Source organism: Anas acuta, chromosome 19, assembly GCF_963932015.1.
Source record: "Anas acuta chromosome 19, bAnaAcu1.1, whole genome shotgun sequence".
Classification (NCBI taxonomy): Eukaryota; Metazoa; Chordata; class Aves; order Anseriformes; family Anatidae; genus Anas; species Anas acuta.
This window is the reverse complement of record NC_088997.1, coordinates 10000314-10026807: the sequence shown is the minus strand read 5'-3', so window position 1 is coordinate 10026807 and position 26494 is coordinate 10000314. Positions and strand designations below refer to the sequence as shown.

General features: G+C 41.4%; 1 protein-coding gene across 7 annotated transcripts in view; it reads right to left on the bottom strand.

Annotated features, from left to right (window-relative positions):
- AUTS2 (activator of transcription and developmental regulator AUTS2) overlaps positions 1-26494 on the bottom strand; it is a 756836-nt gene that overhangs the window by 223918 nt on the left and 506424 nt on the right. For all 7 annotated transcript variants that reach the window (XM_068656148.1, XM_068656150.1, XM_068656147.1 and 4 more), the window contains one exon: positions 12836-12865. In XM_068656148.1, the coding sequence (XP_068512249.1) occupies positions 12836-12865 (30 nt within the window). The remainder of the gene's footprint in view (positions 1-12835; positions 12866-26494) is intronic.

Below are 26494 nucleotides of genomic sequence, written 5' to 3'. Positions count from 1 at the left end.
TATTCTTGGGCCAGGAAAGAGAAACAAAAGCACGGCAGTGACTGCATGAAGTCGGGATGGAGCCTCTCTCTCATTGCATTTTTGATGGTATATGACAAGTAGGAACATCGATCTTGCAGGATGTTTGTATTTTCCTGAGAGTACAAGATATTATGGATTTCTACCATATTGCAAACAACAGCCCTGGCTTAACATCCTTGCAGTGCCCTCTGACACTGATCTGATTCTGCCTGCAGCCTCTCTGCCTTCTCGTGGTGCACCGACGCCATCAATCAAAGCGGCCCTGGGAGCGTAACAAAGAGAAGTGGCTCCATTCAGGCAGTGGTGGCAATGCTTCCCACCTCTTCAGCTCCTTGAAGAGAAGGAACTGTAAGTGTTTTACAGAAAATTAGCCAAGCATCTTAGTTGCTGTCAATATGTAAACTCAAAAGCAAAATGGCCTCAGCGGGGCACTAGGCTGAGACAACAGAAGAGCTCCCGCCCTGTGATGGGCATACTCGGTGGCTGCGGACACAAGGTATTTTGTAGCAGACATCGTTATAAGGATAAAGAGGGTCACACACTCATATGCTGCTGGAAGGAGGTTATATGAATGTCCAAAGGAAAGAAACTGAGTTACAGAGAATTTAAATGGATCTGTGCATGCCAGCAACAAAGCAGGGCGTGGGACAGACATGGAGGGAGGAGCTGAAGAGTTTTTGGTGGTGGAGGGGGTGTGTGCCCCCCCAGGGACATCCGACTGCAGCTGACCCTGTCCTGTCCCAGACTGTACTCCCCTGCTCTGACCCGCCAGGCCTCTCCCCTCTCCTCCCTGCAGTTTTCACAAAGCAAAACAAAGAACTGTAATGCATCAACAACAGCCCCCCAGCAAACATCGTGGTGTCAGTGCACATAAAAATGCCGACAGAAACCAAGTTTGCCAAATGAGGTCACTTGTAAGCATTTGGCACGTAGAGTCTAAAATTAACTTCTCGATCTTCCTCCCTAGTCTCTGCCTGAGAATTTGTATTCAATGGGCAACTCAGAACCAATAAAGCAGCCATCTATCAACCCCCTAAAACAAACAGTACCGTCAGTGTGTTGCCAAAAGTTAACAATTTAAAAATGCTGCATCTCTTATCCGTTCCGAGAATGGCCCCTTTATCTGAGGTTATTAAGGACTACCACTCAGCCTTCAGTTTGTCTCGGATCTGCCAAATGTTTCTCTATAAACTCATCACTCAGTGCCCTTTCACAGCCATGCATTAACTGCTTGGTTTTCTCTGAAAGTAAGGAATTTGATATGACACATAAGTCACCATAAACTCTACAGGATTAAGTAAGTTATTGCATCTTACAGCACAACTGGTTTCTACAAATGATACCCTGGAAAATGACATTATCGCTCAGTGATTTGGTTCAATCTGATTGCTACAGTTAATGCAATAATGTAACTCAATTAGGATGCTTTTGTTATGAATGAACAACCTTGTTTAATATTGTCTGACTGTCCAGAGTCAGCTTAAATGCAGTGCTGAGATGGCCTGCAAAACCCAGAAATTCGGTGGTGCATTTTAAGAGGACATACCAGCACAAATTAGAAAGCCCAGGCAATTTTTGAAGACACAAAGGTCATCTTGGTGCCTCCTACTAGATGAAAATTACAAAGCAGGCATCTTAATAACACCTAGAAGTGAATCCAGACTTTCAAGAGTTCAGAGAAGGGCTTGCAAGTGTCAATGCACACAATTTGACTCATATTTTCAAAGCAAAGCATGTCAGGTTCACCTTAAGCCTTTTCTTACACATTTCCCACTGCCCACCATGGATCTCAGCACAGAGACCAGCAGCTCATGGAATGCAGATTTTGGGAGCCTGGGAGAACCTGGTCAGTTAAAAGCTAAACATGTTTTTGACATCTTTCCTATTTTCAGAGGCACTTACTCCTCAGTGGAGTTACATACCAACACACCAGCTAAGGGGAGGTGGTCTGTTACCATGTATGAGTAATATGTAAAATGGTCTGTCACCATATATGCTGTATATTTACAACGTACTCATTGCTTGCACATCTGCATGTCTTAAAAACTACAGCTACTTGACTCTCAAGGCACTGCTACGTGAACTTGACAACCTAAGGTTATCTTCATCACAGCCAATCACAGAATCACAGAATTTCTAGGTTGGAAGAGACCTCAAGATCATCGAGTCCAACCTCTAACCTAACACTAACAGTCCCCACCAAACCATATCCCTAAGCTCTACATCTAAACGTCTTTTGAAGACTTCCAGGGATGGTGACTCCACCACCTCCCTGGGCAGCCTGTTCCAGTGCCTAACAACCCTTTCAGTAAAGAAGTTCTTCCTAACATCTAACCTGGCTTATCCTCCAAAATAACGGACAGTATCCTTCCAATAAATAAAGCGGGACCTCATCTGTGGGTGAAATAACAACGGTCAGGAAAAGAGACTTTCAGAGAACATGCTGTCTGTGAGTAGTGCAAGGGAACAGGGAGGAGGAGATGATGCAAAATCTACACTGGATGAAGAGCGAGATGAAAGCTCACAAAGACTCTCCCTCACGTTGCTGGTACCTGCAGCCCCAGCCCTAACTCAAACCATTTGCTACCATCTTTAACTTCTCCCCTGTCTGGGGAACTTCTGAAGCCTGAGATGTACAGTAGCTGTCCTTTACCACTTCCAAGTCCACAATACCCTTATTAGTGCTGAGCCAGATGGAGAGAAATATGCAGAAAACCGAAGCAGTACTTGCTGGAATCCTTCTCAACTCATTGCTGCATGCATTTCATTTCCTGTCTCCTTGTTTTCAGCCTGTCCTTGGATATGTTTGTGAGAAACCTGAGATGGTTACATGTGTTGTGGCCTCCAAGACTCTTAAAAACATGGAATAATTGTCATAACTTCTCTCTCTCTCTCTCTATATATATATATATATTTTTTTTTTTTTCTTTCTAAATAAATCTCCAAAGAAATGTTTCACCTTCTCAGTTCTCAAACCTAAGACTTCCTTTTTTTTTTTTCTTTTCAGGGAAATATGAGAACAGACATTCAGGAATGGGGAGCATGCTTCATACATGATTATAAAATCTGATTTGTTATGAAAAACAGATGTTATTCAATAGCATAAAGTGTATATGAATATAATACTTGAATAACATATACTGCACAGTCCTTGAAGGAACACTTTTTATAACCCAGATATGTTTGGACATGGACAAACTCCAAGATCCACAGATTGAGTTTCTGTCTGTCTCTGTACACACATACCGTAAGTGCATGCTCATTAATACCTGCTCCCAAGCACACATATAAAGCATACATCTAATGAACAAATATCTCTATATTGGTAGACTGATCATGAGGAATGTGCCAGCATGTTCCACACATGGAATTCCTTTCATTATATCTATTTTTTTATTTTATTTTATTTTTTTAAGGGAAGGTTTACAGACACTTGTGCAAAATTAAAGACATACCTCAAGAAAGCATCTCAGTTGAAACAATCTAAATTAAATTGAAAATCCTTCACCCAAGATAACTATTTCCCAAATGCTGCATTTCAGTGAGCGTGTGAGCTTATATTCACTTATTTCTTCACTGACTTGAAACAGTTACATGCAAGATCAGAAACTCATTCTGTGATTTTACTTCTGTATCAGTGGCACCCTGAAAATGAAATCTGGCCTGGCATTCCCACTTACTCTAAGAGACTTCACAGAACTACTTTGATAAAAGTTTTGTTACATACAAAAAGAGATGTAACACTAAAATATGAACACGCAAAAATATCTATCACTTGGAATGCCTTTCTTATTGTGATCTAAGCTGCTGAGGAGGCTTTAGGAATTTGCATCTTATCCTTAGAGAGGTCTGAAATCGTCTCTGCTGTTTCTTGTACAGTGCTGAGCACATCATCGGCTTTAATCTCTAATCTCTTCTTCCTCTCTCCTCCCCCACAGAGAATCAAATCCTAGCATCTATACACAGATAAAACTCCTGGGCCCAGTAAAGTTTGGATCTAAGTTCTACAATAAAGACAGAAAGATTTATTGTCAGGAATGCATTGTACCAAAACAAAATATCAAGTTGTCTAAATCAGTGTGTCCCCAAACTCTGCCCAAATGAAACAACAGGAAAAGCAGAGCGTGCCCAACATGGCATGACTTACGGAAATTTCGATGGGCATTCGGGGGCAGTCTGAACACAGACAACCTCCAGGTTATACTGAGCACGAGTTGATCAGCCCTGCCACTTTATCTCACCTCACTGTGAATATGTAGGTGATCAAACACTTTAAAAGACAAAACAACAAAGCTAAACAAGCAAAACCACCCTTTCTAATTCTTCCATCTGCCAAGTCACACGAAGTAAAAAGAGGACAGAAGAGACCAACTTCTAGGATTTCAAACGCACACCACCTGCCTACCTTACAGAAATGCTCTGCGTAATTATGTACCTTTTGGCTGAAAGAATAATGGATATTAGTGCTGCTACGGGGAGGAGAGCTTGTGGGCAGTGCATACGTGTATTGTAGATATTTACAAAGCCACTAGGAGGCTGCAATAAATTTACCTTGGAGTATGTATTATGCTTTTTCAATAAACATTTACAAATACTACTACCTTCTATTTAATCTCACTCCTAAGTTTTCTAAACTCGCATTTTTCTGTTTAGCTATACCTCTAATTTTGAATGTCAAAAATATATAGACATTTACAAATAACGTACATCTACATAAACCGGTATGTTCAAGGAAAATGGTGGCTATTATTTCAATAGTATGCATGTGCAGATGTAAAATCATTCTGCAAAATAATACACGTGTACATATGCCATAATTGGTACTCTGTGATCCTATATGAGAACAGTATTTGCCTGTATAAAAATAATAAAAATTTAAAATAATGAATACACGTGCTGGTACAGTTGTATATATGTACTGGCACACCACATATACTCATTAAGCATAAAATGCAGTGCAATATGAACATACAAATATAACTTCAACTTCTGGTGTATTTGCATATTACACACTGGTTATGCGCCACGTTACATGCCTGTTACACACACACACCTTTCACACACACATCTCACTCCACATTCCTCAATACTTTTGCAACTTCCATTTTCAAACAATGATTTTATTTCTATCTACATAAGCCAGCTTGCAAATGCTATTTTTTCAAACCCGAGGCTTGAGAGCAATGCTCTAAGACAGGGATGTGACAGTGCCCAAACTCTGCAAGCACCACGCAGCCTCGCAGGAGCGTTCGGGGGCATCTGTGCCAGCCTCCCTGGGGTCCGGCTCTTGATTGTTTACTCAGCTGCCAGAAGATGGTCTAAAGCCCTGGGGAGAGCAAAACCTGTTTGGGCCGTTGACATTGAGTATCCTTGGTGCAGGAAGTCAGGACCTTAGAGGTATCCATCATTACTCCTGCCTGAAGGCAGGCTGGAGCCAAGGAACTTGCCTGAGAAGCTAGTAAAATTTTAATGCACTCTGTAGTGCGGTCATGTCATACTCAGTTATGGCAAATAATCCCAGATGCCTGCAGAGGTAAAATGGAGCTGTAATGTGCTTGCCTCCTAACCCGAGCTGACAGCAATGATGTACGACTACCATTAGCGGAAAATATCACTTCAACTAACCCATGATCCAGCTCCGCTAAGGGTCACATTATCCATGAGGAACAAATTACACTCCCAAAGTAAATACAAATTTTCTACACGAAATGGGTACAAAAAAAAAGGGGGGGGAGCCGGCCGAGGAAGGGGGAGAGGGTAGGGGGAGTGATACGTTACCTATGACAACATGCTGCCGAGTGACAGAGATGATAAAGGACAGGACAAATCACGGGCTGAAGGCACGATGGCACAGCCAGCCCAGGAGCACGTACCCACGCCTGTAAACAACGTGTTCGCTCCCCTTAGCGGCAAGCGCATAATCTTTTACAACGAACATGCTTGGCTCCGGTTTTATTACCACTCTAGCTGTAGGGACCCTCTATGTGGCACATCAAATGAATAAAAAGGATCCTTATCTTTTCTCCTAATGGGCCTTAAACAGTAAGAAATACTTCATGATTGCCTGAGCGTTGCTAGCATATAAAGTCTGGGTGATCTTTCACCCTTGGGGCAAGTTTAAGGTGCTGCTTTTTCCAGAGCTAAAAAGACAACACCTGTGCAAATATGCAGTATAAATCTCACTGATGGGAAACATCCTGGCTTTGCAGAAACTGTTATAAGAATAATACTGAGAAACTATTTCTCTAATCCTATCCTTAGCCAAAATAAATACACGGCAAACAGTAAGATATCAGTATCCCATGACCTGAAGTAATTGCTTAGAATTGGGTTCTCAGCCACCGTTTCCCCATGGAGCCTTATTTGCTAAACATGTTGGTACCCACCATCCAAGGAGCTTTTCCAAGTATTCAGCTCTCTCTTGTTATTGTAAATAATCCTTTCAGCCTTTCATGAGTAGCGTGCTGGTGCTCAGTGCGAGACAGCTGAATGGCAGGGTGACTGCTCAGCCCCTGGCCCCAGCTGGAACCATCCCCACAAAACCTCTCCTGCCCCCAAGGGGGGCTGCTCGGGGGGTCCCTCCTCCTGCCCTCCTGGAGCTCCCACCTGCCTGAAGCCCTGGAACATCTCCTGCCACCTGAGGCTACGCACATACTTCTCAGGCTCTCTTGCGAGACTGGAGATGACACACTTCACATTTCGAGATTTTCCTCTAGAAACCAACCCAGTTATCAAATGCTGCATCTAGAGTTGAATAGTGTAGAGGAAAGGGATGAGGAAATGAACTCTGATGATATGCCCTTCTTTCGATAGCGCAATAAATGCTGAGAGCTCCCTCTTTGACCAGAGTTTTCCAGAGTGGGACAATTATAATTTATTATTTTTACTCCAGCAGTAAACTAAAAAAGCAAACTAAAAAAAAATCCTTGGCTGAGTTTATGGACAATAAGAAGAGTACAGATGTCACATATAGTCACAAGAAATGGAGCTGGCTGCCAGCTACCTATCTGCCACAGCTCCGGTCCCATCCTGGTGGACACTTCTGTTTGAGAGGCTACCCAAACTTCTCTTTCCCTGGGAGCAAGAGGAAAAAAAATCTCTGACGGTTTTGCTTCCAAGAATCCTACTAAACAAATTCCATGCTGAAGGAACTGCCCACATGAGAGTGAATTACACCAATTTATGCATGTAGATGGGTGTAATACTCAAGCAAAAAGCAATTTCATTACTATCTAATCCACTTGTGATAGAGTTTCTATTTCCAGCAACAGAACATACAGAAGGCAGCCCTGTGCTATTTACCTTGGTCTTATGTTTTTGAGCGTAGTTTATGGTGGGGTTGCTTTGGGTTCTTTACTGGAAGACAGAAAGATTTGCTGTGCCCTGCAGATGTTTGGGAGGGGACGCGGTGGGCAGCACAGCGGGAAGCGATGCTCTGCTCGGCCGGCAGGATGCAGCCAAGCAGGATGCTCAGAGTGGAGGGCAGGGGGGAATCGGCTTTTCTGCCAAGTTTGTCAGCACCCACCTGTGCAGTGGGCTGAAGGGTATGGCTTTCAGTAGGCCCAGCCCAAGTTCCTCTCATAACAAATATATCAGACTGCTTATAGTTACCTAAACCAGGTGAGTTCATAAAGCCGGGATAAAAAAAAAAATATGTTTTTCAAACTTAGCCAGAAGCACATTCGAAAGCAAACTACACACACACAAACACAAAGACAAGTATGTGTGGATATTTAACCACCAACCACTGAAATCCAACTTACATATTAAATTGGGCAACACACATCTGCCAAAACACTGCTCCAAAAGCTCTCTCTAAAGCCTATGCACAAAACAATGGTCCGATACCTCTTCAGAAACACACACAGGGTGCGCGTGTGTATGCTTCTGTGTGTACGGAGTTATACACAAAGAACTGTTCTCTTTATCTCAACATACCAGAGTGATTTATGATATTTTCCATGGCATAACCTTAGCTTTGCAGCTGTTTTATATGCAATCAAATGTATTAGCATTATCATTAGAAATATTCCGATGCCAGACAATATCATACTTCCGATGACTTGCTCATCACTCGTGTGGTGCTTTCAGTAGCACTTCAGAGAAAAACCACCAAGTCTTACCCGCAGCCAGCTCCCACCAGCACAGCCTTCTCAAGGAACCACAGCACCCACCCAGCCCAAATCCCCCACCCAGCTTGGGTAGGCATTGTTATTCTTTCCCTACGACCACACATGAATGTTTTGCACACTTAGCCACAAGTTTAACCAACCTCTTTCTTCCCTTAGCATTCTAGACAAAGTCCACCCTGAACAAAGGCCATTTCAGCAGGGCCTCGGTGGTGCCTGGGCTCTAGCAGTGAAGAAAGCATTTTAATGTCATTCAGGAACATCATCAAGGGAGAATTGATTGGGTACCATTAAGATATACATAGAATTAAGTCATGAACTAGAGCAATTTTTAAGTTGCACATCCTATCAAAGTTGGATAAAATTCAAGCAAGAAGCTGGTCTTTTTTCCTCTTGAATCAAGCATAAGTAACAACCCTGAGTACACTGCAAAGCAGTTCCCAGTGATCAATGAAATATTTTCCTATGAAGAGAAAATCACTAAAGTGCCTCAGATTGAGCCTTAATTTTAAAATCAGACCAATTAAATGGAGTGGTGAAAGAAAACGGTAGAGATGGTGAATGAAAAAGGACCTTACTCGGTAACTCATCTTTAGCACTCGACTTACTTATCAAAGCTATTTGTATGGTGTTTTAGACCAAGACCTGCTTTTATTTCCAGAAAACAGACTACATATTTGCAGTAATGTTTTTAGTATTGCATTAATTACCACAGGTATAATTTCTTAAGATTGTCTCTAGAAATCAGAAGATAATACAGTTGCACTTGAATTTGTCAGCTGTGCAATAGCTTGCCCTAATTTTAGATTATCAGCTCTGGAGACCTGCTCGAAGAGTAAGACTGACAGACTTTTTAATGGAGAAAATCTGAGCTCCCCTGGGATCCACACTTTTTTTCAGATGCAGTAAGAAATCCCAGCGGCATTTGCTGAAAGGATCCCAAGATGGAAAATGACATCTCCCTAAGTATTAGTGCTTTACATTCTGATGCCAGTCCTCCAAATATACTCTCCCTCCACAGATGTACTCGCTACCTCCTCAGGATTTTTAGCAACAGGAGAGCAGAATGCATACTTCTGAATGCTCCAGTCCAGTACTGTGTGCCAAATTGGAATGAAGGAGCATGAATCTATATAAATAGATAAATTATCCATCCCAAACATGTCATTTAAAATTGAGATGCTGACACAGCCTTAGCTACAGTTCTGCTAAGCAGGGGCTGCATCATTTTTCAATTAAATATCCTTATTTCTTCTTCCAGTGAAACCTCTGGAGAAATGTCTCATTTGAGGGCAGACGCAGACAGCAAGTGACTCTGTCTGTCAGCTCCCAATTAAAGGCTAGGGAAGATGGATTGGAGGCACAGCCACCACCTAATAGAGATCAGATATCAACAATGATTTACACAGCCGGATAGATACATATTCAAGTGGGGAAAAAAGAATACTAACAGCCTAAGAGACATTGCTTTTCCTCCTCTGTCACCACACAATTCATCTGCTCCCCAGCTTCCCAGGTCCCACTCCTTCATGGACTCTCCTGCTTCACTGTGGCCCATCTAGTTGTGCTTGAACTGGAGCGTCTCCGAGCCACCTCCACCTGTCACACACCTCTCATCATACTGACCTGCCTTTTCTTTATTCAAAGACACTGGCCTATCTTTCTGGTTTACAGGATTTATTAATTCTAGTAGAAATATTTACATTTTTTCCTACACCCTGTGTTGTGATACCTGTTGTGGGTTTGTCCTCAGAAATCTGAAAGAAGGCAAAATTATTTCCATATTTCTGAACAGTGTGTACCAAGTTCACCTGCAGCAACGCACTGTGTATTCCATATACCACAGTATGTTGAAGTCTGCAAGAGATGGTCCTCAAAGAAAGTAGCTCCCCTCATTTCAGGGAAAGATGATTCTGCAAGGAGGAAAGTGACTCCACAATCCTCAGAATACATTGACCTAGGACCAAGGTAGAGCAATCTGACAATTGCTACTGGAACAGCTCCATAGTTGGAGACCGATACCCTCATAATGATCTGAGACATTTGGGTCACGGATCTTAAAACTTCTAATCCTGCTGAGTATCCTCAGCTCCTGCGCTTATTGATGAGAACTGCGGATGCTGAGCACTATTTAAGAAACGACCAACCTCTCGCACAGAGGTTTGGCACCCTCACTTCTCCCAGTGCATTGTGCTCATAGGAATTTTTGGTCTTAAAAATGTTATTTTATTTAAAGCAGGGATTCAAAATCTTCTGGGTTCTATTGAAAGAGATCTAAAAGATCCTGCCTGTCTGAAGAAAAGAAGTTTCTACTTGTCAGTTAAACAAAGGAATAACGCACAGCCTCCTTTATAGTGTGTACTTTACCTGTCATCCAACAGCCCATTATCATGTCACGGCAGAGTGCACTTTTCTACAGGTCACTTTGTTTAAAATGACATGGATAATGCACATGTCAGCGAGCTGACAGTCCCGACCGTCCTTCAGAGATAAAAACCGCAAGACGAGCGCCTGTTCTTATCTGGGGTACATGCCTTGGTCTATCATCTAAGTCAGGCAGAACATGATTTCTCCAGAGAGCACTTTTTTCATTTCCTGATTTTAAGAAAATCAAATAAGCACCATTTGTCTTCATCTGAATATGCTTGACCTGCTCAAATGATGATGTCTCGCATTTTATAACAGGCTACATATGCTGAATTCAAATTAACAGCAGAACAAGGCCTTTAGATCTCTGCCTGAGCTGCCAGCACAGGCGGCATACACGCGCTGGGGTTAGCAGTCATCTTTTAGAACTGGGCCTGAGCTATAAAACTCAAAGCTGGGTCTGGTGCTGGGATTTGAAAAGCACTAAATTATCAGGGATATTTGGATCTGCACTTAATCTTGTTTCATTAGGGTGGAAGACAAAATATAGATCACAGAGATGAAATGCATGTCTGGATTTCAAATCCTGCCCACGCAAGCACGGGGATATTCTGCGTGAGGTATGGTCTTGAGTATCTCTTGCATTACCTTGCAGACACAACACTCAACCCGCACACCACCACCATGCCCAAAGTTGCTGATTTGCCTTTTTATACGGGTGCGCTGTAAGAGAAAAATATTGTGAAACTGGCAGAGGTTGGCTCTGTGAATGCAGCAGTGGCAGGAAATTACACTTCTAGTTCTGGGTGCCATAAACACAGCGGCTGAGATTCAGTTTATCATCTTCTACTGCATAAGGAACATCCTGAAAATGAATAATCACTTCACAGGATGGAATGTAATGGTAATGCATTAAAAATTCATATCTAAAAGTGCAGGTTAATATTCTGTGCAAAAACCCAACAAAACCTCCCCTTTCTGTTGTCACACTGATTAACTCCAGTGATTAGTTCCCTTATGAAAGGGAAATCACTGCAGTTCAAAGTAAACAGTGGTTCTTTAACACAGTTAGCAAATTATTAAGAAACACAAGGAAAAAAAAAAAATCTCTACTTGGGAAATTACTGGAAGCTGAAGGGCAAAGCTTTGGCAATTGTATACAGAACAGTTTGAAAATTTCCTGGGCTTTTTCCTACACAAATCCTGTACAGATCTGATTAAAACATGAAAGCTGATTTCTGTGTCCATTGTTTCCATGCGGATTCTACACCATATTTTTTCTTTTCTGTTGTATTAGCCACATGCCAAAATGGTCACCTCTCTTCTTCTTGGCTTAACTTGAAGCTAGCTAACAGAACACTCATGAAACTCTAAACAATTCAAAGATAGGATACAAATGATAGTTTTTGACATTACTTTACCCTCTCCAACTTCTATCCCCCAATTTACCCAGTGAAAAAGGAGGAAAAAGTGATTATATTGTCAAAACATCCCTTAAGGCTCAACATACAAATGAAAATCACAAAATCCAACCTGGAAATAATGAAATTATACGAGTTTTTCTGCAATGATTATTTCATTTTTGCCAAAGAAGAAAGGTAGATGTTAGTCTGTTTATAGCATAAGAAATAAAACTCAAAAATGCATCAGTGTGAATACTATTTCTTCATTACTATTAGCCTTCCAAAAAAAAAAGCGTTAGAGACCAGTGTCTGGTTATTTTTCAGCATAACTTTTTTTCCATTTTCTGCTTAGAAACCCAGCTATTATGATAACCATCAGCATGTTGTGTCGCTTGATGTAATGCGCAGTTTCCAAACGTTGTTTCTAAGTATATGTATATATATAATTTTATATTTATATGCATGTTGACCTTAGCACTTCAATTTGAGCTTTAAGACCCTTGACTACAGAGAAGCAAAACAGGCAAGCATGTGGTTAAATAACTGTTGAAAAGTGCAAATGTGAAGGTTACAAATATATTCAGTTGCGTTATTAAACTGTTAGAACTTCCCAAGGGAAAATGTAACCTTAGAAAGGGTCGGCAGTCAGACTGGTGTTCATAAACAACCCACACAAACCATGGCATCAATATGCTTGAAGATGAATTGTGTAACCTCCAAAATATTCATTAGAATACTCTTTCCTTGGAGGTCTATTCCAAAATCAAATCAAAGGGAACAAAGGTGTTGCTTTGTATAGAGTTGACTTGGATCAATCCAAAAAGAAACTTTGAATAAATAACAAAATAATAAGAATAAGTGAATGCAACAAACCCAACAAAATATTCTTGCTCCCATACAGATTTCCTTTCCTACCTTTTCTTCTTGATCACTGTCGCTGTCACACTGAAACACAAAAAGGAAAAAAGAACAGGTAAGAAAAATTTGCTATGGTAAAAAAATTAAAAATTATTATAAACAAGATGGCTGAAACACTCAAGACCTGTGGTGTTGCATTTGGTACCTATAGGAAATAACTCAGTTACCGTACAGGAGGAAATTTTTCTCCACACTGTTGTTGAAGACCATCATTTGCATGTTTGAATTATGAAAAAAAAAACGCACTGAAAACAAAAGCCATTTGCAATGCCCTATGTTAGTTTAATTCACATGCATGAGAGTTGATGGTGCATGAACACACTTAGGCTCTAAAACTGGATCAGGGAAGAAGAAAAACAGTATTAGAGGGCAGTTTGTTTTCGTTTGAAGGATGATATTGCTCATGCTGCCTACCAGTAATTTGGTTTCAAAGGTTTTTTGGGTAGGAGAGCATAGAAATGGCTCAAGTTCACCCTTCCCAGAAGTGAAGCATTTACAAGGCTGCCATTTTACTCCAGAACTACTTAGAGGGCACACCCCTTGTCATTGCTTACAGGTGTTGCATTGAAGAATTCAGACAGCTCACGGCAGAAGGAACAACGTGCCCAAGAAAGTGATTCATTGGGGCTCTCTGTAATTCAGAACTAGCCCCAGTAACATAGCCAGCACAATACCACAGGATGCTGAACAGTAACACCAGTGGGTCTTGCTAATTACCAAGTGCCGTTGCTCATTTTTTTATCACTTTTACTATTGTAGAAATGCAGCAGGACTAGGTGAATCAAGCTCCAACACAGACAAGCAATAGAAAGCCAAAGCATGCTTAAACTTGCTAGAAGTACAAAAGCTGTTCTGGAAATAACCCTGTAAGGCCCGTGCAACTCACACCTAGCTGCTTCTGTCCTAGACACCAGAGATCTGATTCATCCCACCTAATTCTGGGCAACTCCCAGGTGATCACACTTGGCTCCCTCTGCAGCAGAAGAATGAGGGAAATATCTCCTCCTGTTTTTCAAACTCCGGGCTTAGAGCCTGGAGGACTGACCTGCCTCTGTCAGGAAAGGTTGAACTCCCACCTCCGTGAGTCAGATGTTTCGAAGGGAAGTGTAAGATCACGAAAATGAAGAACTGGGCTTTCTTAAGTCAAGGACTAGCAGATTGCATTATGTCCTTAGAGAAGTTATCAAAGCCCTTTATGTGTTTGCATCTGTGAGTATTTTTGTAAGACAACCAAATTGCTGCAAAATTATTTATACGTTGTGAATTCCAAAGGTTAACTATACAGTGGAATGTGAAGAGCTTCACCCACAAATATATGTTTGGTTTATAAAAGGCATGTCTCCTTCTATATGTTCCTTAACTACAACTTTTCTGTTTCACTTGCTTTTCCCTTGTCTTCACTGGTACAGGGGGGTGAAAAGGTGGTTTCTCCACACCAGTGAACTACATACTAACAAACTAAAGCTAAGAACTTAAATAGTTCTCGTTTCCATAGGTATTCTTCCACTAATTTTAAATGAAGCAAAATATTGGTAAAAATCACAATCTCCTTTCAAATAATTCAAAATATAAATTGAAGTGAAATCTACTTAATATCTGAAAGGATTTATATAGCACTAGTTGCATGTAAATACATGAGATGGAGCATGAAGATATGACAGAGTTTTAACTCAAAATTTGAAACCCTCGTACAGAGATCAAGTTTATGAAGGAGGGAGGGTACTTAACTGACAAAAGGAAAACTGCACATTTCTGGGACAGTAGGGCTTTTATATGAAGTACTCATGCCCCTACCCTGTAAATATTACACATTTTGATTTCAACATGACTCCATTTACGAGATTTTTGTATGAGGGGAAGCATAGGTAAGTATGCTTGCAAAGCAAAGGCTGACATTTGCAGATAAGCAAAAATACACAAGGATTTTCATCCATGAAAATCACAGCACATCACAAAGAATTCCCATTTACTACCTCTATTTTACAGTTGCTGATAAAATTCAGCTTTGGGGCTAGAGCACTTCCTTCCACTGCTTGGTTACAGCCAGGAGCACCCAGTGGTTCTGGGGACCCTGCACCAGCCATGTGCTCCATATAACACATCGAGGTGACACATCTTATGTATTTCAAAATAGGGAGCCCAGAACCAATTCCTCCATTTGCTCATGTCCTCTCCCCACCTTCCAGCCAATGTCCAACAGAAGTCCTGATTGTTATGCCTGAATCCAAAAGGAGAAAGAACGGGGATCGAAAGTGGCTATACAAGCAAGCAGGAATCATTCCCTTCTCCCAGCAGGTTTCAGAGGGCTTCAACATGCCATCGGCTCCTGCCGCTGGGGCTCCTGTGCACGTGTCCTGTGACACAGCTGCGGTCACAGTGCCTTGCAGCCGCTCCTCTCCCCACCATTTTTTGTTGGGTTTAAGTAATCTCTCCACCGCTGTGGATCAAGTCTTTCCCGGTTCACAAGCTTGGAAAGAGCTCAGGGTTTTGTGTTTTCTGCAGTGTGGAGGTACTTGGGGAGAAGAATACTTGCCAGCAGTGACATCTGAATTTGCCAGTAAAACAGTTACCCGTATCTGAGTGAATCTGCAGAGAGAGTGCACAGAGCGACATCGGTGGGAAGTTATTTCCATCAAAGTGTTAAGCCTCCTGCTTTCCGACAGTCCAGTTCTAATTTCAAGGTCCGCTTAATTCCACATCAAATAATTACTGCTATACCCAGAAGCACCTTGTCTCCAGAGTTAAGCATATGGCGAAGGACTGAGACCTACTGGTGTCCATTATGGAAGCAGCACGGATGCCAAGCCGATTAAAAATGCTCAGGCTCCCTTCACAACATGCCCAGTGACTGACAGCTTCGCGATTTGGCCAGTCACCGTGGCTGCCAAAAAAGCCTCTGCTGCGTGGAGGCCCACATGGCACTCTGAGAAAACAGTTCCATTCCCGGTATTAAATTCCCACACTGACCCGAGGACTTTGCTGTGAGCTCAGCAGGAGCGCTCCATCCAATTTACAGCTCCATCCTCCAGAGCCCTCAGTGCCAGCCTCTGGCAGAGACGAATGATGGTCAAACCCCTCCAGCTCATAAATTATGCAAAGGCAATAAATGCACTCAGCAAACAGCTCCTAACGTTTGCCTAGCCTGGCTCCAGATACACTTTGTAAAATGCCAGGAGTCCTGCATACACAAGGCATCTATTTCACTCATAAAGAGGTTCTGTTGGTGGGGCACAAGGAAAGGAGACCCGCAGTCCAGCAGTGCTGTCCTGTTCCCGTAGCAGGATTTTATGGACAAGCAACATGAAAGAAAAAAATGGAAAGACAGGAGGAAGTGACTTTGTACACAGCATTAAGGTTCTATTTTCATGCGGTATATATACGTGTGTGCTTGTGTGTAGGCATTCATGTGTGTGTTCTGCACAGCCACGTTACGTTGAATTTTCCCTGAAGATTAAATACACGGATTTCCTCTGCTTCATGGAAAAAAAATCTGACGATTTACGTGCAGGGGTAACTCCAAAAGTCTTGCAGAAGAGGTTTGCCACTGAGGCTAGAAACTGAATGAAAGCAATTGTACATTCTTCCCACATCGGAGGCTGGTTTGCTGTTTGAGCACTCTGGGCATTTCACTTGCACCCACATTTCCCAGTGGTCCTTACCCTGATGCGCTCATTTACATTCTTGGATGCATTTTCTTCCCCGAGGTGCTGACGCACAAGGTGCTTCCATCTCCTGCAGGCTCGCTGCTAACCACTTCTGGAGAACAGGTCTCGGAAACCAGAGCTGACAACCGTGAAGTTGATTATTCAAAACTACTGGCCACTTCTGAAGACTTGAGCCTGCACTGCTTGCTACCTCAGTTGCTCCAGCATTCCCCTGCCTTCCAGGGCCATAGAAAAAACGTAAAATGATTTAAGTGCTTTGAGATTCTCAGAGCAAAAGCACAATGAAAATCTATACAATGGAAGCAAAAGAACCATGTTATCTCAGGCTCAGTTAAGCCTGCTACACAATCCCTTGTAGCTTGGTTACTATTTCTGTTACCTGACAGGTTTCATGTATTAATAATCAATTCACCTTTATTCTGTGAACAGCTTAGAGACAGCCTGTTTTTTTCTAAGGATTCAAATACGCCTATCAACACTTCCAGGAGGAAACCTCACCTGAGGATTTGCCATTACCAGACACAAAAGTGATGGCAATGGATGGCAAAGTGAGCCTGACCCTATGTCTACAGATACTAGATGACAATTTAGATGTCACTGATTTAACAATGGCAAATTAATGGAATAGCAGTAGACGTGTTTCTTCTCCGCGATCTTGTCCTTCAGAAGCAGTTCTGCTTTTCCAATGTTTTTGAACATCCATTGTTTTCCATAATGTGCAGTCAGCACTTTCAGAAGGTTCTTTAAAAGCAGTGCTTTCCACTGTGGCCAGGTGAACTCTGCTCAGTGAGCTTCTCTGAAGGTAGCTCACAGCGCCTGGGAAGTCTGATGAAGCTGGAAGATGTTCCCAGGCGCAGGTCCCACTCCAATTTTCTGCACTAGGCATCCTGTTTTGGAATTAAGTGATGCAAATGTTTTGTACTGGCCTTCTACTTTGGGCTCAGTTTCAGTATTCTGTGCCTATTACAAAAAGATCAGTTTTCAGCCTTGTTTCAGGAAACCATGGCTCTATGCACACACTGTATCTGAATATTCTGCAAATAAAGAGGAATCCAAAACAGCATTCAGAGATGGCATGGCTTGATTTTTGGGTAACTGCCATCAGCTTCACTGTGAGTGGTAACACAATGAATCAGGACAAGGAGCCTGCGGATGCCTTTTACACCTGAACAAGCTGAAGCTTTCTCTGATGCTCAGGCCCAAGGCGCCTCCTATCCCCTCACTGACCACAGGTTGTGACATGCTGCAGCCACCCAGAGCCAGGTTTGAAAAAAGCCCAGAGCCACATTTCCAAATGCTGGCTTACATTATCAAAAATCCTACCAACCGACCCGCTCTTAGCTCTCATTTAGGCACTGTAATGAGAGCCAGATCAGCAGAACTGTTGAGCACCCACAGCTCTCATTTATGGCCAAGTTTTCAAATGAGCATGGAAAAAAATGCCATGAGATCTTTTCAAAACACAGCCTGATGGGCCCCTCTGGGGAAGGAGCCTTTGAAATGGCTAGTTTATGCTTCTGAAAGTCTAGTACTGGGCAGGAGGGACTCTTAACACTTTTCCCAAAGGATCTACAGCACTGCAAACCAAACCCAAAGCCTGGGATATACAAAGCTCACTCGTAACTAGCTCCACAGATTTTTATAGGACACGCGGAAGCATTATGGTTGCTCCTAGTTTCCATATAATCAGTAGCAAGAATAAGACCAGAGTGACAATGACCTGCTCAAAGTGGCCAGAGTTATCACTTAAACTGTTCAAACACCTTTAACACCTAGTGTGCAGGCTACCAGCCATCATATCACTTGGCACACGTGTGCTAAACGTTCAAGCTTTATTTTCCAGTATTTCTGCAACTCGGTGCTCGAGAAGCACTAATCAGAATCAGTAACCAACAAACTTGCATTTCCATACATACGCTGCAGTCAAAATTCAAATTATTGTTCCTAAAATAAGCCCAAGGTGAAGAGGGAACAGAAAGCCTCATAAAGTCTTTGCACCAGCAAAAATGAAAGGTCTTCCTTGTGCCCCAGATTAAACCTTCTAATTTACTGCTATCAGTCAGGGCTGTGAAAGTGTTAGATGCACTCCTCATCATCTGGAGTATACACAAATATAACTGCAGTCTGATAAACTGGGAAGTAGAAAAAGAACTCTCTAATTCCCTTTTAAGGCTTAATTATTGCTGCGTTTTGTATAAGAAAAAGAAAACTGAGGATTGGGCTAAAGACTGCATTGTACCTCCCAAATCTGCCCCAGCTGGGGAAAGTGTTAAGTTAAAATGCACAGCACATCTCCCACAGCACCTGCAGAATGAGACTGATCCCAACGCCACGTTTCAAAAATCAGACACCTTATGAGGTTACAGCTATAATTTGAGCCCATTTAAATAGCTTGAGAGAGTCTGGCCCAAATCAAGCTGAGTAAAGGTCTGTGCCACCTCACCAGCTCATTCAGGCTGAAGCAACACCATGGATTTCTATGTACCTTGCTGATTGAACACATTCTTGTGCAAAAAGTGGCAATCATTGAATGTATCATGTACAATGACATTGAGGAGGGCATTGTTCTCTATTCTGCTCAATGGACTTTGCTGGAACAGCTATTTCATATCTTGAATCCATTTATCATTGCCACCAAAGGAGTCAGCACTGCTGAAACGCCAGCACTGAACAAAGTGATTCTGCTCATCTGTCTGCTGAAAAGAAATCTGAAGAAAATGAGGGAAAACCCAGACCTCAGCCATGTTCACACTGACATTTACAATATTCTTGTCCATCTATCCACCAATGACAAACTGACAGCCCCGAAAAGGGCAAAGATGATATTTTAGCTATACAATTAGACCTTTGCTTCCAAGAAAAAAGGAGAAAAAAACATCTCCTAGATGAAAGGAGACACAGCCAGGGAATAAATGGGCAATTTTCTAATTGATGAAATAGAGACAGGCAGAGTCACAAAGAAACTAAGAGCAAGAATTTCACTTTTTTCTTTCCTATCTCTGACTTCGCCTGCAAGTAGCATTCAGCATGGAGCTCCTTGGCAAGGAATCTTATATATAGCATCTCACAAATTGGTTAACATCACAGTCTGCTTAGCAATTCTTCACCATTATCCACAGTGATTCAGTGTAAGGTATGACTCTGAAACAGCAATGGTCTAAGAAGTTTCAGGCCTGGTTTCTCAAAAGCTGAAATTACGGATTATTCACATAAAAGTCCCATTTTACACAAATTACCTTAGTCTGGACAAAAGATTGCAATGTTGACCTCTAATCTGAATCCCATTTTATCCAACTACTTCACTTCAGATGAAATGTATCAGTCTTGGACATTTAAAGTTATCTGCCCCTTACAGCAATAATATTCAGAACTTGGAACCACTTTCAACCATATGTCTTTTTAATTCCTCCCACCCAAGACTTGTATGATTGTTTTCCATTGCAAAACAACACAATTAGTGGCTCCTTCTAGCTCTACCATTAACAAGACAATGGTTTGAAGAGAAATGAGAGAATTACATTTTGAATGTTAACATGAATACATTACTAGCCATGATAAAGATGATCCACCCTATATTTATATAAAACGCATCCATGACCTTTGCAACTGGTGGGTGGTACATGTGTTCTTGGCAGACCGCAGTGAGCTTATTTGCAAAGAGGGATTTCACTCCAGAAAGAGAGCAAAACATGAGTCCTACTTTGAGGTTTGACTCTCTCGTTTCAACCCCTGTATTCCCAGGTTATCCCTCACAGGGGAAGGCCAGCAGCAATCTGAGCAGGGGAGAGGATGGAAGGCTTTCTGCGCCTGATGCAGGAGCGCGGAGCTGGCCTGACGACTGCCAGGGACAGAGCTGCAGTGTTGTGTCCTGGACAGCTGTGTGTGGCTCTGTTTCCCTCAGCAGGAAGACGTCCCTGGCATCTGCAGGCACCTCCAAGCACAGCCCCAGAGAAAACGAAGGGAAAGCAGCCCTTTAAGAAACAAATTTTCCTCTGCTCCCCTGGAACTGAGCTGAGCCTGGTAAATTATTGCAGATCTCAGAAAAATGCAGCTTCTTTCCCCCAGTTATCACTCCCAATGGCTTCCTTATGGTGTCATTGCTCAATGATCCCACAAATGCTTAAGGTCCAATCCAGCTATCCCCAAAGTACGGGACAATGCTCCCACCAATATCAGCAGCAGATAAAATGGGCTTTCCAGCCGCGGCATTAGAAAGCTAACGATGCCAGGAGTTACTCGGCTCAGCATCTTCAGAAAGTGCCTGTGCAAGTCAGGCATCTGAATTCCACTAGACCAACAGGGCATCAAGCTGCTACCTGCCACAGACACAACCCAATTCTAATTTTACCAAGTCTTTCTGTTTTGCAACAGAAGGATGAACTCCCTGTCTCAGTCCGTCAATATAATATATGAAAAAAAAACTATATGACTTTTCCTCTGGTATTCAGAATGAAAATTTGCAGCTTTCTTACCTGCCTTTCTATCTGTACACAATTTGCAGTATGTAAAGTCATTCTCAGCATCTCTCAAGTGATTGGGATTTTGTCAGGGCTCAAAAAATAAAGAATAGTAAATAATAATAAAAATGTGCATTTATATTGGTGGACTAAGTCAATAGGAAAGAATTATACTAATCAGCGTTTAACGAAGTCAGTGCCTAATAGTGCATTAGCCAGTGTCCCTGTGTAAGTAAAGATTCCTGTTTTTATACCTCTTGGTCTTAGCTCAAGAGTTCAGTTTGGAATTTGAGTCCTCCAGGTACTTACAGGCTAATGAAATCAAAATATCCTGATGGACAAGAAGCAAAGCATGTTACGGGTTAAAATAATACAAGAATCTATTTTTTCCACTGTGTTGTGATCCATAAAAATCACCCTGAGCCTTTCCTCTTTCTTCTCTGCCTGTGAAGCCAATTGCTTTGATTGCAGTGATATGAGCTTGCTGAAATGACTTGCCCTTGCTTGTGAAGCAAATGGAACATGCTAATAGAACTTATCGCATTACCCGATGCAAAAGTGCCATAGCTCATTACTTTAAGATAAAAGGATATCATTGCAGACGGGAAGCAGAATTGACTTTCTGAGGCCCGACTTGATGATGATTTAATCAACTGCTCTCTTTCACTTCTCATCTCTGCGCCTGTCGGTTTCACAGGTGCTGTTAAATGAGACACTCAGAAAGTGAGCGGAGGGAAAGAAATTGCTGTCATTACTTTTCAAGAAAGGAGGTATGCAAATTTTCGACAGAAAGATTGCGTTCATAATGGGCCTGGTAAAATACAAGGATCATGCTTGACAGGTGAGGGCAAGTCATTTGTACGTCCTTAAAGTGAAGCAACCATCCTCATTTAGAAATTGTGCTCGATAAGAGAAGCTACAAATGAAAACCACGCAATGGCTGAGAAGCAGCAAGCAAACCTTTGAAGGCTTTGCTACTGCAGATCTGCCTTCAGCAGGTGCCTGGCGTGCCTTCACACATGTCTATTCCTAACTGCCAGATGGCCAAAGTTTGACCTCAGTTTCTCACAGAGAACTCCTCTTACATGTTTTCCTTTTTTTTTTTTTTTTTCTTTTTTTTTTTTTTACTGTCAGCTTTATATTTGCAGTCCAGGGCCTGAGAGTTTCTTCCTTTCTTCATCACTGCCAGAAATAGAAATCACAAGAAAAAAACTAAGTGAGGGTTGAGTTAACTTTGAAAATCAGCTTTGAAAATCAGTCAGTTGGAGGTGAAATTTGTTTTCTTCTGCACACAACAGAATATTACAGATCTCGGATGGTCCAAAGCTTATGGTTCATATGCCAAGTAAAAAGCAAAGAGAATGATCCACAAAAAGGGTTGTGGCAGAAAGCAAAAAGGATGAAAAAATGCTTTTCCTGGACCCAAAAGGAACCTGGCATTCTGTGTAATTGCAACACCAGAGGACAGGTACAAAGGAGAGTAGTTTAACGTCCTGTTGACCTAATGGAAAACCTCTGATATTCCAAAATTAGAAGCTAAAGAAAGGACTATAATAGAGATGAGGAATTTATGTACAGGTTAAAGACACTCTATAGATCTTGAATGGCCATTGAGCAGTTTGGATCATTTCAAATGGGGAAATGAGAACTACCAGGCTCTTATTGGTGTCAATCACGTTTTCAATCAGAGCCTGATAGCTAGCCACAACGAGCAGGTTCCTTGGGGACTGCACTGGATGCAAGTTATGGACGCAGCAGTTAAGTTATAAAGATTCTGACATCCCACCTCAGATAACAGCATAAGATTTACATAGAATTAATGCCACGGATACTTAGAATTAAATAAGAAAATAGCTAGGAAATATTGCCACAAAAGAAGTTTGATACAATGGAAAAGGATTAAAATAAAAGCACCCACCATATTAATTCTACTCATACATGCATTTTAAGAATTGTAAATATTCTTTCTCAAGATACACCATTTGTTTGATTCAAATACCCCTCGATTTTTCAGGAAATAAAATCTTATTAATCTTATTAAATCTTAGTTGATCTTTTGACTATGTGTTGGGTTCTTAACCCCCTCTGTATCTACGTAAAGTATAGGAAGCCCGTAATGCTCTATAGATCTGCCTCATCTCTTTCCAGGAACACTTCATTGTAGGTTGAAAAGGAACATGATCAAGGAGAGAGAGCTTTGTGCTAGGATGGAAGATCTACCTGTGACACTGGCTATCTGCATCACCTCAGGCATGTCACTCTTCTATTCTTCTGTCACCCTTCTATTTTTCATCTGTTTTGGCTATTAAATGATACAGTTTAGGATTTGGGCAGTTTTCACTATATATGTTTACAAAGTGTAAAGCATAATAGGGCATTTTTCTTCAAGAATTTGATCCTAGTAAATAGAACAGATAAAGAAGGAAAAAGCACTAAGACTTGGATCAGGCCCTAGACACATCATGCCTATTTTCAGTATAAATCTCATCTTCCACCAACTAAACTGTATGACTATAGCAAATTACACCGTTTCAACAGAAAATTATTTTTATTTTAAATTACAGAAGTACACACAAAGAAGCAGCAAAAAAATATCAGTAACACAGTACAGGAGTTCTCATCCTGTACAGGCTGCAGCAACTCCAAGACAAAATGGCTGCTGAAACACACATGAAGAGAGATTCAATTGGTGTGTACAATAAATCAGAAATAATATCCAAAACTAAAAATAATAAAGAAAAAGCTGTCTCTTCTCTTCTTTCCCATACAAGAAGAATTGTCTAGCTTTTCAGCTCTGTATCTTTACTCTAGGCTAAGTAATTTAAAGTGAATTGTATAAATAATAAATAATAATAATAATAATTCCCCAAACAACCCAAAACAATTGATCCTTAGGGATAAGACCTCAACAGTTGAGCTATAAACCTTCGAACACTGGATTTTAATGGATACTAAAAACTCTTAACTAAGCCATATAAATATAACCTGAAACAAAATGATTTGTGTTGTAGGCTGTTTGCAAACTCCCATAAATGTTCCTCATTGTCACAATGCCAGAAAAATAACTCAAACTGTGTACTCAGCCCTGTAAACTGGCTTCTATGTTGTGGTTTCATTCTCTTTTTCACTCTCTGTTTTATAATTCATTACTCACATGGTTGTTATATATTATTACTATTATTTATTACTGCCTTTTTCATTTTTGCAAAATTTATAAATTGTTTGTGCTAGACCTGAGGGAAGACAAGGATTATTCTACATCTACTGCAAGTAAATATAAATTGTAAAGACAATGGCACACTTTGGCCTGCCTGCCTCAAATTTCCTGTTTTGACATACTGTATGCTATAATTTGGAATCTGTACTCTCTTATTAGAAAATGAATGCATTATGTTTTGTGTTTTTTATTTTATTTTATTTTTGTCTGAATGCTACAATTATAATAATTGAATTTAAAACAGGAGTTACATTTCTCCATTTAGAGGTAAGCAGAATTATACAATTTTACATTTATCAGATAGACCCAATCCTTTGTTATTCCTAGAGAGGCTGGGAGAAGGTGTGAGCATCAACAGTTGGGCGAGAACCCAACAGAACATCCACTGCGGGGGCTTCCTCCTCCACTAATGAACAGGCAGAAGTGGTAACTTGGCATGCCCAAATGGCCCATGTAGGAATGAATGCATTACTTCTCTCTTCCTCTTGACTTCTTGTAACCAGTCCTAAAGCCAGGTGTACCTCCTCTCTTCTGAGAAATGTCTCCCCACTACTCTGACTGCTGTCTGCAGTGCCCTAGTGAAAGCAAGCTGTGACTCACAGTGCTCAACGAGGTGGCTGTGCTCATAGTAGAGAGATGGGAGCTTCAGAGAGGCCCCAGTCTCTGTTAGAAGAACATTCCCAAGTATAAATATTTACCACGGAAAGCCAGGCCCTCCATTTACCACCAATGCGCTTCTAGCAGGGGTATATGAAGGGTGTGTGTTTGTTTTTCTCACTGCTGCATTAACCCACCACCAGAGTAAGGTGATAAAAACTCCTGTATCATAAATGATATCGCAGACTCCATGACTGTTATCAGCAGTGGCAAATTACCTCGCACAGCCAAGGCAAGGTATTGCTTTGAATAGCTGGCTTTTAGCACAGTGTTCAGAAAAATTATCCTTGTCCAGGCGAGTCTTGGAAAATGCAGGAGTTTTGCCAGCAACAACTGTGTTTAAGCACGGCTGTAGCTAACACAGAGCTGAGTGTCGCGAAGACTGGCTGTATGTGCCTTTTAGCTGCGATGGGACTGAGACTTCACACTGTTAGAAATCATCTCTTCCAAAGGGAAACCCCACGGAAGGGCCAGGAGACATCCTGAATGTGAGACACAGGATTTGACATCAAACCTTTTGTCAAGAAAGCAGGGAGACACTGAAATAGCAGGGGATGCATCTTGCAAAGCAAGAATTTGGGAATCTGGGGAGCCATCCATGGGAGGCCTATGAGATGTCACATCTCAGATCTTTGTGGTCACCTCTGTCCCACAGGTAGAAAACCTCTCTAGATTCTTCCCACTTGTTTTCTGTCTGCATGGTCCCAGCAAACCACCTGCAGTTTTGTTCAACATCCATAAAGGAATTATAAACTGCTCGGTCTGTACTGTAGTTTTGAGACAGATTACATAAAACATGGAAATTCATTGCTCTCTCCAGAGATGCTCTCTATGAATACAGAGCCCTGAAATTTCACAAGGGACTTTTTATACAGGTAGAGACTCCCTCTATTCTCTAGACTGTAGATACCAAACTACTGGAAATTCAGTTCTGATCTCTTCTGAAAATTTAGTAGGAGGAAGGCTCTGAGATTTCAGACATGCCCTCTTCACAAAAACCTCTGTAGGCTACATCTATAAAAGGAACTGAATAAAAAGATGCAAAGGGTAGAAGCTAGATTAGTGTAGATTGGTGCATATTTTAAAAAATACAAAAATATAAAAAAACATAATTTAGAACTACAATAATTCACTTAAAAATAGGGCAGGTTATCCCTAACTGAAAAAAAAAAAAAAAAGAAAAAGAAAAATTTAAACCTTGCCTAAATTCTGTGCCCTAGTTCAGTCAGAGTTACTGTACTCCAGGCAGTACAATTAATTAGTGGAGATCATATAGCCTGTGCTATACAGAAGGTCATAGCAGATCATACCCTCATTGCCTTAAATGATGTGAATTTATAAATTCCTAAACATCCACATCTCTCCACTCTTCTACAGCTAGCCTGTTAGTGCTTTGGACCTTACTGTTACCCAACAATTCAGGCCAGCTCGGTTCAGCACAAACAGTCCCTTCCACAATGTGCAAATTCTCAAGTGGATGACCATTGAACTTACCCTGCTAGGAGGGTTTCTTACTGCCCAGCAACAGTGGGGTCCTGCCAGCTTTTACACCAAATTTGTTGTTGATATTGCGTGCATTGAGTTTCATTCTTGCTCAAAAGACCCATTTTTATCATACTGCAGGAGAAGCACCTCTTTAAGGACCAATTCAGCTTTGGTG